The sequence below is a fragment of the Mycena indigotica genome, assembly GCF_014461135.1.
Source record: "Mycena indigotica strain 171206Taipei chromosome Unknown Mind.scaff0007, whole genome shotgun sequence".
Lineage (NCBI taxonomy): Eukaryota > Fungi > Basidiomycota > Agaricomycetes > Agaricales > Mycenaceae > Mycena > Mycena indigotica.
In genome coordinates this window covers 3589904-3605028 of record NW_023503006.1, presented here as the reverse complement: position 1 = coordinate 3605028, position 15125 = coordinate 3589904, and the positions used below count along the sequence as shown (strand labels likewise).

Sequence of the window (15125 nt, the reverse complement as noted above, 5' to 3'; positions counted from 1 at the left end):
CCAACCAGGCACCCAATGGTGAAGTACTGGGGACTGTTTAAAGGGATTCTTAAGCGTATTAAACGCCGCCTCGCAGTCCTCCGACCAGTTCCACTTGGTATTGGCTCGTGGGAGACAAATCAACGGAACGGTAGTGTCGGAGTAGTAAGGAATGAAACACTGATAGAAATTACAGAACCCAAGAAAAGACTGTACGTCTTTGACCTTGCGTGGCACAGGCCAGTCGACAATAGCCGCAACTTCCTCCGGAGACATCCGGAAACCATCAGGTAAAAGGATATAGCCCAAGTACTCACAAGACTCCACACTGAACTCGCATTTCGATAGTTTGCAATAAAGTCCAGCGTCGCGTAAGCGGTCAGAGTACCTCCCGTACATGTTTGCGGTGCTCGGAGGGGTTGTCCGAATAGATTAGTATGTCGTCAAGGTAAACAATAATGCACACATCCAACATATCCGTGAAGAGGCTATTGACGAAGCGTTGAAAAGCCAAAGGCACGTTCATGAGGCCTTCAGGAACAACCCTCCATTCGTAAGAACCATGCTGTGAGCGAAACCCTGTTTTCCACTTGTCACCCTCCGCTATGTGGAGCAAGTGGTAAGCATGACGCAAGTCCAACTTCGTATAGATCCTAGCTTGACCCGGAGCGTCAAGGAGATCAGAAATGAGCGGAAGCGGATAGCGGTCGCGTTTAGTGATACGATTGAGACCACAGAAGTCGACACAAAAGTCGAAGAGAGCCGTCCTTCTTCTTAGCAAATAGGATCGGAGCACCATGAGAGGATTTAGACGGGTAAATGAAGCCCGCCTTGAGATTCTTGTCAATGAAGTCACGTAAGGCTTCGAGTTCGGCTTGGGAGATAGAGTAAAGGTGTCCGATAGGTGGAACAGCTCTGTCCTCAGTCTCGATGTGCAAGTCAAACTCTCTATGCGGTGGCAGATTATAAGCTTCAGTCTCTGAAAAGACTTTAGCTGACGTGCTTGCTTGCCAAATGACAAACAAGGACTAAGTGTGCAAGTGCCTTCAGAGCTAACAAACTCCTCAGGAAACTCAACACCAAGAACTCAAGAACTTAAGAGAGAACTCAAACTCAGAAGGGGAAGCAGCTCTATGATGCTGGGGAATATGATGCTAACTACTAACTATAGACAGGCTTTTATAGACTAGATAAAAAGGGCTAAATGAAATAGAAACTGAAATCAAATGGAAAATGAGCAACAAAGTCAGAAAAGATAGGAAATGGAAACTAAAATAGGAAAATGGTAACTAGAAAAGGAAGTGGAAACTAAAATAGGAAATCAAACTGTGTGACAAAGTGTGACTTGTGACGAGCCAGGCTCGTCACAGCGTAGTCATGGTATTCGAGGGAGTCCGTCAGGCGGGCCAGATGCAGAGGCTGCATTACCACGGACCGTCGGAACAGTGGTCCGTAGGGTATACTGAACGCTGAATGGTACCTTCTTGACGAATAGCTGCCGAATAAGCCGCAGCTGAGACAAGAGAGATGTGAGGGGCAGAACGAGGTGAATTGCCTTGACTAGAGGCCGAATCCATAGAAGGATCAGACTCCATAGAAGGAAGCAAGACAGGAGGAGGCGACAAGGGAGTGTTCAGAGGCGACTAAGGGGCCGGAACACACAAGAACTGTAATAGACACTGAGTCGATCCTCTCGAAACAGACAAACTTGACGCGATCGACCAAATTCGCGTTTTGAAAGGCAGTATGAGGATTATATCCGTCGGGAATGACAGACCCCATGTCAAGTGGATGCCGTCACGGGACGACATACCCTGTGTGCTGTGCCAAAACGAAGAGGACTGCAGAGATAAGATCAACCTACATTGGGCCGAATTGTCGATTGGGTCCTCGATTGAGTTGGCCATCTTTAGCTCGTGGGCTGACGACTCAGCGAGTGGAGTGTGCCCTGCATGCGTAAAAGCAGCGCGAACAATGTATACAGACATGCAAAAGGCATTGTGGCAGGAACTCCCCTCGTTTTTCGAGATGGATAGCTGGGAGGACTTACAAAAAGCGGACTTTGAGTAGAATTGAGTAGGCTGTTCTGAGGCTGTTTCGATAGTCAAATGCACTGCCAATGACAAAAATATCTCTCTCAAAAGGATGCCAAGAGGATTTGCGGGTATCTCATCGACGGCGGTGCCTGTCAATGCATACTAGTTGATCTCTTCCCACCACATCAGCAAAGATCAGCAACCACAGAGCCGTCCACACGATGGCTAATGTGTGGTCGACACCGGAATCGTATTGATTCTGTTGCGAGAATTTCATGGGCGCCGTCTTTAGCGTCAAGATGGCAAGAGTTTGGAGGCGGTAGCTACCGTAGTAAAGCTGCAGCTGACCCCGCCCGCATGGGGGACCCGAGTGTTTGCCGCCATATCAACGAATCCCGACTGGACCCGGCAAAGCCTCTTGAAACATGTCGAGACCTGACAACGGCTGGCGGGCGGAACAATCGCCCCATTGACTATATAAACAGGACCAGAGCCGAGATGTGTTTTCCAGGTTCTTTCTTTCTTCCTTTCGTACCTCTCCGCTTTCCACTTTTCTTCGACTTTTGGCAACTGCGTTGTCTTTTGTTCTTCTTCTTGTCCATATTATCGCATTCCCTTCTGTCCGACCTTCCTCTCAACGTCAAACATGAAGTTCTCTACGACCCTCGTCGCGATCTCTCTTTGTGCGTCTGACAAGCCTGTGTTGTCTTTGTTGTGCTAACAAGCCACTTTCCTGTAGTCGTCATCGGCATCAGTGCCCATGAGCTCCCCGCCCGCTATGCCGAACAGCGTCGAGGCAACCAGTTTGTTACTGGCCCTTGCAAGAAGGACTCGGATTGCCAACAGGGCTGCTGCGCATTCAAGACGGGCAAATGCGCCGGCCCTGCTATTGCGCAAACTCGCGATGGCGGCTGTGGTTTCGGTAGCCCAAAGCCCAACTGCAACGTCGCCAAGGCACTCAAGCTCTCCGACTGCGTCGCTGGCGCGGTAAACGGAGATCTTTCAAACCCCGATATCCAAAACGCTGCCAAATTCTCGGCCAACCTGAACGGCATCCCGTTCACCCCGATCAAGGCGAAAGCTGCTGCGCCGAAGAAGCCTGCCCCGAAAAAGCCCGCCCCCAAGAAACCAGCGCCAAAATCATCGGGAAGCGCAAAGGGCCAGTCGGTCGCGTCTCTCGCCGCTCAGCAGAAGAGCAAGAAGACCGTCTTTGAGACGTGCTCCTCCGACTCGCAGTGCCAACAAGGCTGCTGTGGCTTCAAGTCGGGTAAATGTGCGGGCCCAGCAGTCGCGCAGACCAACGGATCTGGTGGATGTGGCCGGGGAAACGCCAAGTGGGTTTTTTTTCCTTCTAGCTCGTTATGAGTGTCTAAAGACAGTGTTAGGCCCAACTGCAATGTTGCATTTGCCCTTGGCTTTGGTGGACAATGCACTCCAGGTGCTACCCATGATATTCATGCTGCTGGTGTGCAAGCCGCTTCTGCCTTCGCTGCTCAGCTCGATGGTATCAAGTTCACTCCATCGTAAGCGTCTGTCGTAGATGCATAGATAGTTTCGTCTCTCTGGGTATACCGCAGGATAGGTCTAATAATGGATGGATTGTATTTGAGTCCAAGTCTTTTTTCAGCATAAGTAAAATCGCGACCTGTCACATCCGTCACACTTGTCCTTCTTTTTCCAAACGATGTCAGACGACGATGCTGAACGTCCATTAAAACGCCATAAACCGCAACATGAGCATCAAGAAACGAACGTGACCGAGATAGAGCGCTCTCCTGACTTCTGGTTCGACGACGGCAACATCGTATTGCAAGCTGGACCGACTCAATTTCGAGTGGCCAAGAGCATGCTCTCGAGACATTCCTCAGTGTTTCGAGACATGTTTTCACTCCCGAACCCAACTTCTGAGTCGACCGTGGAAGGCTGTCCTGTTGTTGTGCTGGCAGGAGATACGAATACGGACTGGAAACATCTGCTCGCGGTGATGTACCCAGCAATGTGAGTTTTTGTTTCCGAGTCATGTCCTCAACGACGCCACGTAGATGTTACGACTTAACCAAGCCCAATATAATGACAGTCATATCGGTTCTGCGTCTCAGCAAAAAGTATGACCTGCCTGCGTTCCGCAAGGAATCCATTCGCCGACTGAGAGGAGACCTCCCGTCGAAATTGGAAGACTTCAGAAAGTTGCCAGTGGCTGGCTGGTTGTATCTCGGAGAAGTCTCGGATGTGCAGCTGTCTCGCACCATTGCACTGGCAAAGGAGTTGTGTCTGTGGTCGATCCTTCCAGCGGCCTTCTACGGACTCATTGAAAGCATTTTCAATCACGATGGAGTCGGTGCCTCATTGTTGTTCAGTTGTATGGGCTCATCTAATCACAGAGTTATCGCCCCGTAGGGCTCAGCCTGGCTGATGAAATTTCCCTTCTCAAAGGCTACGCAAGACTGACGCGGTTGAACACCGAAGCCCCGAACCGCGCATGGCTGGAAGCAGAAAGCCCCTGCGTGCCCTGTGACGACTGTCTCTTCAGGACGTTATGTCGTTCTCGATGTGCATCACTGCGGAGCACTCTCCAAGCGCAGCAGGCGGGACCTGGGGCGGTTTTTAGTGGATGGGACGAGAACTGGTCAGATGAGTTTTGTGGTCCTTGTATAAAGGCGGCAAAGGAGGCGTACAACGATAAGCAGCTGGAGATTTGGAAGCAGCTGCCTTCTTTCTTTGGGCTTCCTGATTGGGAGGAGTTGCGAAAGATGGACCTGGACGCCGGGGAGTGATAAATCCTGCTGTTTTTGTTCCTTGTTCCCGCTTGCTCATGCACTTGTCCCTTGTCGAATGTGAATGTACTCATCGTTGTTTGTATCACATAATGTTCAGGCCATCCTCGTACATAAAAAGTTTATAGACATTTCAAACCAATCTTCATCACAAAAACCGGCCCAAAATCATAATCATCATGTTACGTACTTATAATCGCCACAAGCCCTTATAAGCCTTGACAAGCTTTGATGCTACCTCGTATGCTACTCGTATGGAGATCTCCAAACCCAGAAACCTGTGAAAGGTGCTTGCACGCCTCGATTAGGGTCATTCGTCCTTCCACGGATTTTTTGGCCTTGTAGCTTCTATCAACTCTTTTGCTCGCTTCTAATGGCTAGAGGGATGACCTGGAGTCACAAGGAATTGCCCGATGTAGAATACCTTGAAACCTCTGTGCATCTAACTAAAAGCATCATGAAGGATATAGGGTATTGTTGCCCTTATAAGCGATGCCCAATCTATCAAACACTTGCAGGGGCCCGAACGGATAACGGTGCCTTGCGAGCGGTGCCCAATCTACCAAGCACGAGCAATGACCCAAACTAATAACGACACTTTCAAGCACCAGGGTGGATGGCTAAAGCTAATGAGTGTTTTCAACTTTCTAAAACTCGAGTAAGCCTGTTCCAAAGGCAGAAAACCTTGACAGAAGTTACATGAAATTTTGATTATAGCAAGCCCTCACAAGCAAGTTAACGTTTATTTATCGCCTCAACCATTTTCGATGGTCACAAGGGGTAGTCTTATCAGCAACTGCTGCCAAAAGATGCAATGTATTATTGTGTATATAAAATACGACGTCGACATCAATGATTGGATAGACTTGGATTCGCAGAACAGGAAAGAAAGGCGCAGCAAAGAGAGTGGTGTTCTGTTAGACGCTGTTGGAAAGATCTTGAAGCGCACCTGCAGCCAGGCGGCGGCGGCGCTGAGCTATAGCCTCATCTTCGCTCTCATCACTGTCGTCTTCATCCCGTTCATCTGGGAGTTCGCCAAAAACACGTCTGGGCACCGTCAGCAACATCCAATGGTGGAGGTGGAAAGTACCATACTCCGTCAACCAGTCCAGAGTTTCTTCTCCCCACTGTGGGTGGTCCGGGTCCGAGTTGTCGGCGAAGGCATCCAGAACTTTCTTATACAGCGTAACGAACTTATATTTTTTGCTTTCTTGGCTTGACCATTGAGGAAGGCTGCTTATGGATAGCCGAATCTGAATTGTGTCAGTGTGAAAGTCTTCCAGAAATCCATCGATAGCTACTTGCCTGCACCACGACATATGCAACAATGTGTGGAGTAATGCGGCGCACGTTATGGATAGCCGCGAGACAACACAAAGACAACTCGTCATTGGCAGCATTGCTTGCATCGGAACGCGACACCAACAAAAGCCTGAGGCCCTGGATAGAGATATAACATCAGTATAGAACGCGATTGACGAGGGAAACATACCCGCCAGATGGCGACGCCGGTGAAGAGATTCTCTTGATATGCTTGTGGGTTCCATTTGCCATCTGGGTAGCAAAACGAAGGGAAGTATTTAGAGGACGGTTGGTACTTGTTTTCGACAATCTTGTCATATATCCTGAAAGATGAGCAGATGCCATGAGTGAAATTGGAGAACCAGGAGAACGACAAATACTTCTGAGCTGGTGGACTGGCAAAACATCGTCAATGAGGCAACATGTAGCAAATAAAAACTTCACGATAGAGGCGGAGGCGGACTAGTATAGAATAAGCACGTCTTACAATACGATATTACCAATAGTTCAAGGATAACTTACTTGACTGGACCATAAACCAAAGGCGGGAACAAGATACGGTCTTTCCAGGGCATCATCAGCATACGGAGTTGAGGGTGCGCCAGACCCCGTTTCGCCTTGGATAGTCCTTGGTCGATCGGCGGATAGAGACAGTCGACACCGGGAATAGGGAGTAGGATGTGTAGAGCGTTCTTGAACGCGTTCGTATCTTGTGTTCGCGCCTCACGGGCAGATTTAGTCATCTAAGCCACACATGAGAATGGTGATGCTGAGTAAGACGACAGCGGCGCACACGATCGCATAGAGCTTGCCAGAGACCAGGTTTAGTATTTGATTCATTATAAATGCGTTGCAGAACCGGCAGCAGGTCAATGCGGCACGTCGCCAAGATCATCTTGAAAACTTCTGCATGGTGAGCTGGGAGTTCGCTAAAACCAGACGCCAATAAGCACGGGGGAGCGGAGTGAACTTGAGATACCTTGCAGGAAGTCCTTCCAAGCGAGCTGACCCAGCATCGGAGAAAGACTTGAGACAGCCGTAAGAAAGGATACGCTTCATGTTCCAGAAAGCATCCGCTCCACGGGGAGCGAACTTGGCGGCGTCGATTAATTGGTGGTAGGCGCCACGATGCATCCTAGCAATGACATGGTACAAAAAACCTATCAATCCAACTGAGGGACCTACGCATTTCTAGGCGGTGCCGCCTTGCGTTTACCCAGGATTGTGGCGGGATCGGCTGGTGAGACGTTGGATTGGGAAATTAAACCGAGGTTTTCGAGAATGTCGTTGTAGTAGCCTTGAGTATCGCGGTCAAGTGATTGCCGCTCGGTGTTTGGTGGCCTTGAGGCAGAAGCTCAAGTAAGCGTGCGTTGAGTGAGGCTGAATGGGTTACCTGTCGTTGGTTTCAGACATGCTTGGTGAAGGACGGAAGGAAGGAGGTAAAACCGGAGATTCAGGCGTTGAAATAGAGCCATCAAGCTTCCAGAGCCCGCAACGCCAAAAGGGAATATTAATATTGATGATAGCGCATCAGTCATCAATTCAGAGCAACGATTCTCGACCTCTCGTTTACCTCTGTCTGCTGACATTCAACGAGTAAAAACTAGCGGACATTCCGCTACATTATCATCCAAAATAAAAACGGTTCGAACGACGATAACCGTATATAAAATCCTTGGGGCGAAGCCAAGTATCTGGAAGCATTAACAGGATGGCGAACGACCGTTCGTCGAGGGAGGGGCGACAGTTTTATTATCGTCTTCTCGCTCAGCTGCTTGTTTCCCAGCAATCTCGGTTGATTCGGAGACCACTGCTGCAATATCGATACTCGCACAGATTGCAAGCTCCCCAGGGGTAAATTTCTGTCAGGTCGGCACCAGAGAAGCGATGGGGACTCTTGGCCAAGGAGTTCCAGTCGAGTTGGGGTGCAATGGGTGATTATTCTGGAGGACATCTCGACGGGACCTTGAGTTGGGGGAAGGGATATAGATGAGTTGGTCGTAGCAGCCGTCGGTAGCGCCGATGATGAATACATTCTTCTTCAAGTCCATAGCAGCTGTGTCTGCAAGGGGTTGATTCAGGACCAGATCTCCGCACCCCCAGTATCGCCAGAGGATCCACACGGGCCTTGGCGGTCGAGTCCGACTCAGCAAAGAACATAGCAGACGGGCCGGTAGCGCAGGTTTTGTCGACTCGTCAAGCCAGTTTGTCAACAGCTCAGATCCACACTTGTCGAAGAACATAACACACGGGGCAACAGCGCGGGCCTTGTCGAAAACATCCCGGACATTGGCTTCCGATTCTCCGAACCACATCGTGAGCAGCTCGGGTCCCTTGATTGAGATGAAGTCGGCATTGCAGTACCGGGAGGCCATAGGACAAGACACCCTCGAATGGAGACAAGCCGTGCTTGACGAACTTCTCTGGATGTTCGACGGGGGCATTGAACCAGCTCGAGCTTGACTTTTCCGAGGCCACCAATTTCGTCCCATTTGACGGTCGGTACTTCGACAACAGTTTCCCGCAAAGCAGTTGGATTTGAAATGCCCAATGCGAAGCGGAAGTTGTCCATCGTCACTCCCAGCGAATCGAGAACCTCAGCATCAATCGTGTCCCCATCAAGGTCAATGAGGTCCATCTTTTCACGGATTTGCTGCATCGCCTCTGAGCACAGCGATGCAACATCAGATCCAACGTAGCCACGAGTATCAGCAGCAATCTGGATAGATGATCAAGATTAACAGTTGAACGAGAGGAAAAAAAGCAGCCTACCTGTTCCAAGTCTACATCGTCCCCAAGCTTCATGTTCTTGGTGTGGATGCGGAGAATCTCGAGACGACCAGTAGGGTCGGGAATTCCAATGTCTACTTCGCGATCGAACCGTCCGAATCGACGAAGGGCGGGGTCAATGGAATTCGGTCGATTCGTGGCGGCCATGACCACAACGTTGGAATGAGCTTTCAGTCCATCCATAAGAGTTAGAAGTTGGGAAACCACACGGCGTTCCACTTCTCCGTTCGTCTGTGTACATTTTGAGTCCGAGTTGTGAGAAGAACTTGAAAAATGCGCACCTTTTCACGTTTAGGCGCAATCGAGTCGATTTCGTCGATGAAGATGATAGCCGGCGAGTTCTTCTCAGCCTCCTCAAACGCCTTTCGAGATTGCTTTCGCTTTCTCCAGCCATCTTGCTCATGATTTCGGGGCCGTTAATCAGGAAGAAAAATGCACCAGTTTCGTTTGCCACAGCGCGGGCCATAAGCGTTTTGCCAGTACCGGGAGGACCGAACATGAGGATACCGCGGGGAGGCTTGATACCAATGGATTTGAAGAGTTGCGGGTGGCGAAGGAGTTCAACGAGTTCCCGTATTTGTGCCATCTGTTTGCGGCAACTGTCAATGTCGTCGTAACCGACATCCGCAAGGTTGGACTCCTCGTCAACCCTCTGATACCAAGAGTTAGCTTGCTAGAATAAGAGAGAAAGTAAGCCGACTGACCCGTATGAATAACGGTGTCTTGGGCAACAATGCAAAACTCAGCTGGATAACCTTGAACTCGACTGTGCGCATCCCTCCACGGACAAGGAAAGTATCGCCCTTTCGGACGGGGCGGTAAGCTGTATCCTTTATTAGTGAACCCCACAGAAAGTCAAGTCTCTGCGGTACCTTCGAGGAAATATGGTTTGAGGTAGACCTCGAAAATGTTGCCGCTCAAACCTTCGATAGAGTCATCGGAGGGGAGGATGTGAACGCGTTTGCCGTATTTGATGTCGAGGCAAGAGTGGACATTGACGAGGTCGCCTAACTTGACTCGCAAGTTGTTGCGAGCTACCTTGTTCATTTGGATACGTCCCTCCTCAACTGCGTCGTTCGAGAGACAGATGAGGACAGTATCCCTCCGCTTCTTCCCGCTGCGATGACAAGCTAAGTACGCGTCTGAGTAATCGAATGGATTACTTACCGAACGATGACTGCGTCCCCACAAAAGAGACCAAGGGTCTCCATAGTCGCTGGATGAAGAGTGGCGACTGGGGAACAATGAGCGACAAGGGACAGCGCAGGATAGTAAACATACCAGAGTTATCATCCGGGTTGGCAATAAACGCGTGGAATGACAAAAGGAAAACCGACGATTTCTTGAGAATAGCCGTTCGTATGCACGATCTGGACCCGGTTGGGGTGGAGCGCCGCTTGGGTCTGCCATAACTCTCCGTACCGGCAAGACCAGCTGCTAGAATGCCGAGGGGAAAAGCCCCGCTCAAGGCACACGCCAGGCTTGAAGCTTGAGGTGGCGGCGCTGGCAGGGCAGAGGTCGGTGATGGCGCGGTCGATCGGCTCAGATGACTCATCAAACCGGACTGAAATTGGATCGATGAATTGACGCTAATAACTACCACATGGAATTCTTTGCCAATATGAGAACGAGAATTAGGATTGGACGAGCTTGATACGCGGCGCGGTGAGTGACTGTAGTCGTCTCCACTCAGACAATTGCAGATCGGGTCCGATTAGAAGCGCGCTTGGACTTGCGGTCGGCCAAACTTGACGTGCTGGCGGCCATCGCTCCTCCCGGCCTGAGTATTGATAATCAGTAAGAAACTTCAAGCTTCAAGTTAGAGTCCCACTTACAGGCTTGGGTTTTGCCCATCTGGAGCTGACTCCAAATCAGGGACCAGGGAGGCTTCAAGCTCGTCACGATAGGCAGGATCTTTGGCTGTCTCGACCAGAACGTCCAAAAAGTTCAACGTACACTGACTCGTATTCGGTTTCGGCGAATGTATGATTAGTACCCTCTACCACGCTTTGAAGAAAGTTGAGAACCTGGGGGACGGTCAGTTAAACTTGAAGATATTGTCATTTTGAATAAATTTGAGCTACACCCACCAGCGTCCGCAGCGCAAGCAACCATGGGAAGGGTGGCAGGTTCTTTGCGGAGTTCCTCAGGGCTGTGTGGGTCCAGATAACGTTGCGCACGCAGAACCTTGACCGCCTCGATTAAGATGGGTCCCACGAAGCGTCCGCTTGGAGGCAACCCGGATCGCACCAGGGCTACCCAGTCGGTAAGACTTGAATCCGTACCAGTCCATGCGCAAGAATCATCCTGAAGTTCATTCATGTTAGCCGAGAATATTATAAGGCGTATGAAAATCAAATACCAAGGGATAGTCATGAAGATAGCTCATCTTTCCCAGAAGCTGTCGTGCTCGGTTGGCGGGATATTCTTTTGCTTCTGCCTCGGTATAGGGACGGTTCGTCGCAGGATTAAGCTCGTCTTCCTCGAGGATAAGTTTGCATGCCTTGCGTAGGCCATACGCCGAGTTGCTTTTTAGGTGTCCACGATATCGAGTATTTGACTCAAAAATCTGCCGTCGAGGAATCAGCGCGACTCGGATAAGCCTTGAACATGAAAAAGGAGACGTACACTGTATGCCATGGTAACACGCTGCTCGTCTGAAAGGTCGCTCGCTACAAACTTAAGCCAAGATTGAGGGGCGATCAAGATAACTTACTAGCGGGAAGGTCAAGGCCCGGAAGGCTATCGGCAACCTGCAGGACTGCGTCTCGTGCAACTTCGAAAAATGAAGCAAAGACGGTCTCCGGAGGGGTCTTGGACGGGTAAAAGTGAACGGCGACAAGGGCGTATCCGTAGAAGATGGTGATCGCATATAGCCAAAGTCGCAAACTGTCTGAGAGTATGCTAGCGACTTCTCCAGCGCGTCGCCGCCGTTTGGATATTGTAGTCACTTGCGGAAGCGCAGGCGTCGAGGACTCAGATGGTGCTGCCGGTGGGGACATCCTGATCGTACGCTCGATTTGGCCAAGATTTCCCGACTTGCGACCAAACAGAGGTTTCGTGTGCTTGGTTGCATGAACCTTTATCAACTTGTTGGTCAGGAGGCGGTCGTTAACCGTGTCCTTAAGAGAATTAAGTTTGAAAATCGGATGCTAAAAGACGCTTTACGATAATGACCGGCTCCCTCTGGGGAGGAAGAGAGACAAGGACTGGTTCCGCCGGAGTCGCAAGGGTTACTAGTACAGGATCCGACTCGGGAGCAGACTCCAACTCGGAGTCCATTGACATCTCAGGCGTCAGCTGAAAATTTTAGTCAGTTAAGAAAGCCTCATGAATCAGCACAATTCGAGTCACCTTTGTAGACTCCGAGTCTGAGTCGACGAACATGGAGGTGGGCTCCAGTAAACCGTGAATGTGATCAGTCTCGTAGGCAACCTCAGGCTAGCAGGAAATATAAGCGCTTGCCACTTCAAGTTGCCGAAGTCCGAGAGACATACCTGGTCAGTTGTGTCCATGCACCAGTCCAAAGAGTCCGGATCAAAGCCAAGAGGAACGCCGCCTCCGAAGGGAGTCTAAAACGCATTAGAATATTGAATATAACAGACGCGCTCGGAGGGTTGCAGAGTAATTAAAGAGGATTTGCGAGGCTGGCTGCCTTGAGCAACTTGAACGCTCATCGCTCGCTCGCTCCTCGTGACAAAGCGCGACACGACGAGCGACGTAACAAGCGACGCAATGAGCGACGCGACGCGATGAGCGACGCGATGAGAGACGCGATGAGAGACGCGATGAGAGACGCGATGAGCGAGAACAAGATTCCAGTGCCAGTGAGCGATTTGACTGGCCCAAGCCACTGAAGCCAGGCGACGAGAGACGAAAGAAGAGGCAAGTTACCAGCGAGTCATGCGAGAACTCGCAGAGAGTGTTGTTACAAAACTGGTCGGTGCAGCCTGCCGGCGAGAGGTAATTTGAAGACATAAGGTACCAGCGACTGTCGCCCGACTCGTCGTTCAAGTTGGGATCTAAGAGAAGTGTAAATGGCCCATTTGTGTATCAGGAGAGCCAGCGCACTAGTCAGGCCCGGGTCGGCATCGAGCCCAAAGCGATCAGCGGCGTCGTCGCGAGCTCGCCGCGAGAAAACATGGCTGGTCGTGGGGGCGTGGAGCAGGCTTGAACGTAGAGACCCGCATCTCATAAGCGAGGGCGACGGGGTTTAAAATCGCCTTTTCGGCCCGACGGGAGAACTTGAAGGGTCGGACATTTGGTGATGGAGGGCGTACGAGTCGAAGTTATTTTAGAGACGGACAAAGACCCTTGATGGGAGCCGTCGATCACGCGGGCGGCGGTAACGCGTGACTCGTTCGACGGCCCTTCGAGTTCGAGCCGCGTATTTCGACCTGCGCTGGGCACACGCACACCATGAATGCAGTTGCTGAACCAATATCTTCTCTGCCATTTCATGGAATCCATGATACCACAACTTTCCCGGACGCCTCAGCAAAAGCGCCAGATACGGCGAACACGCGCAGCGGCGGGACCTCCCATCTCATCGTACGTATCATCGATCTTTCGGATTTATGTGGTGGACTATACTATGGCAGAATCTTCAGTCTAACGACTGGCACCTGCCCTTTCCAGCGACCAAAAGGGAATCTCAAGACCTCGTGCATCTCATGCGGGCTCATCAGAAGCTGAGGCGCTTTGAACAAGCCGCCGCGGAGCTCAGGCTCCACGAAACAATATTATATGTGAATCTACTAAGGCAGCAGGTGGGACGAGCAGCGAAGCAAAGTCGAGATGTGGATAGCGATGTTGGGAAGGTCGAAGCGGCGACCCAGGATCACCACGGCCCGGAGGTATGCGGACGGTCGAATTGCAAGTATTGTACAGCGAAGATATGAGAGTAGTCGACGTTTTCCCCAGGGTATGTAGGATATAGCGGTTCGAGTTGAAATCAAATAAGACGACGCTCAAAGGTTATTACGAATAGCTATGCGTCGGAGGCCTGCGTCAGATCTATGACCATGTTTTCGTCGTCCGCCTCCACTTCTGCACTTCGAAAAGAGCTTCTCCAGTTTCTGGACAAGGTCGGCAGCTTCTCGTTTAACTCGTCGCAACTCTACATCGACCTGATCCAAGAGGGCGGTCTTCTGTGCTTCAGCACGTTTAGCCCGAGCGCGCTCCAGTTCCGCCGCAGTCATCTGGTCAAAGGCGATATCGCGTTCCTCGTTGGCGGCCTCGCATTCCTTGTCGGCGGCCTGAAGTTTCTGCTCGGTGTCCTTAAGCTTCTTGTTCGCTGTGTTCAACTTGGCTTGAAGGTCAGACAACCGCCTGTCCCAGCCAGTGAGCTCATTTTGAAGCTTGTAGAGCGTATTGTTAAGGCGGGTGTTATTGTCGAGATGGCGATCATGTTGCTCGAGGAGTGTGTCGTAGTTCCCCCGAAGGCCCTCGTGAAGGCCACGAATGTCGTCGAGCTCGCTAGTCAACCGAGCTTTCTCCCGGACGACGGCTTCGTGGGCTTGTCGCAGCTGAAGGAATTCACGGGGACTTGAGAAAATATTAGCACCAACGCGCAGAAGGATACTGGACGATACTCACAGAGCAACAGATGTAGAGCTGGACAACATTGGAGCCAGAGAGAAAGGTGACTGTGTCACGCCCCGCATGACAAGTATTTTTAAGGGCACGATCACATGACCGCGATTGAGGTGGCTGCCGGCGTAGCTGGAACCCAGAAAGCCGGTTGTGAGAAGGGATCTGGTAGGTGAGATAGGGAGGGAGGGAGCTTGACGACAGGGCGGGGTCGCGGCTGGATGTCGGCATTATTGCTGGCTGCGATTGCGCCCGAAGTTGTACTCGAAGTTTCGCCAAGTTGTTGAGCGCAAGCCGCGTCGCGTTGCAGGAAGCGAGCCCAAAGATCCGGTCGCGCGCAAGTCCGACTTGGGGACCATACATAGGTGTCGCCAAACTGCAGTATGAGCTAGAAAGAAATGAGACGGCGCAAGATATCTCATAATTGTTCATGACGTCGAAAGCGACGGGAGGGGAAGTTACTCGCAGCTTCGAGGTGAGAGTAGCGGAAGAGAGACTTGATATATATCAACTACTTGCAGCCCTTCTACATATCGACTGCCGACTTGCTACGTCATTGTTGGCCAATAACCGTTCTTGATAGCTCTCGGAAACTTGCACAAGGAATGTTCGTCCGTGGCGAGATCGAAGAAAACTGATTTGTGTAGTTCGG

The 15125-nt window shown here is 50.9% G+C and overlaps 2 protein-coding genes across 2 annotated transcripts; one reads left to right on the top strand and one right to left on the bottom strand.

The window, feature by feature from the left end:
* Nucleotides 1-3699: 3699 nt before the first annotated feature.
* Nucleotides 3700-4789, top strand: MIND_00884500 (BTB domain-containing protein; the record flags this gene model as incomplete). Its single annotated transcript, XM_037365499.1, has 3 exons — nt 3700-4013; nt 4058-4349; nt 4397-4789. 3 exons carry the CDS (start codon nt 3700-3702, stop codon nt 4787-4789), a joined length of 999 nt encoding a protein of 332 aa, XP_037218741.1.
* A 3167-nt stretch (nt 4790-7956) lies between these two features.
* MIND_00884400 (AAA ATPase) lies at nt 7957-10436 on the bottom strand (the record flags this gene model as incomplete). The annotated part of the gene is made up of 9 exons (XM_037365498.1): nt 7957-8424; nt 8511-8810; nt 8864-9112; nt 9163-9275; nt 9320-9533; nt 9586-9704; nt 9754-9998; nt 10049-10115; nt 10163-10436. The coding sequence occupies 9 exons, from the start codon at nt 10434-10436 to the stop codon at nt 7957-7959; spliced, it is 2049 nt and encodes a 682-aa protein (XP_037218740.1).
* Between the last annotated feature and the right edge of the window lie 4689 nt (nt 10437-15125).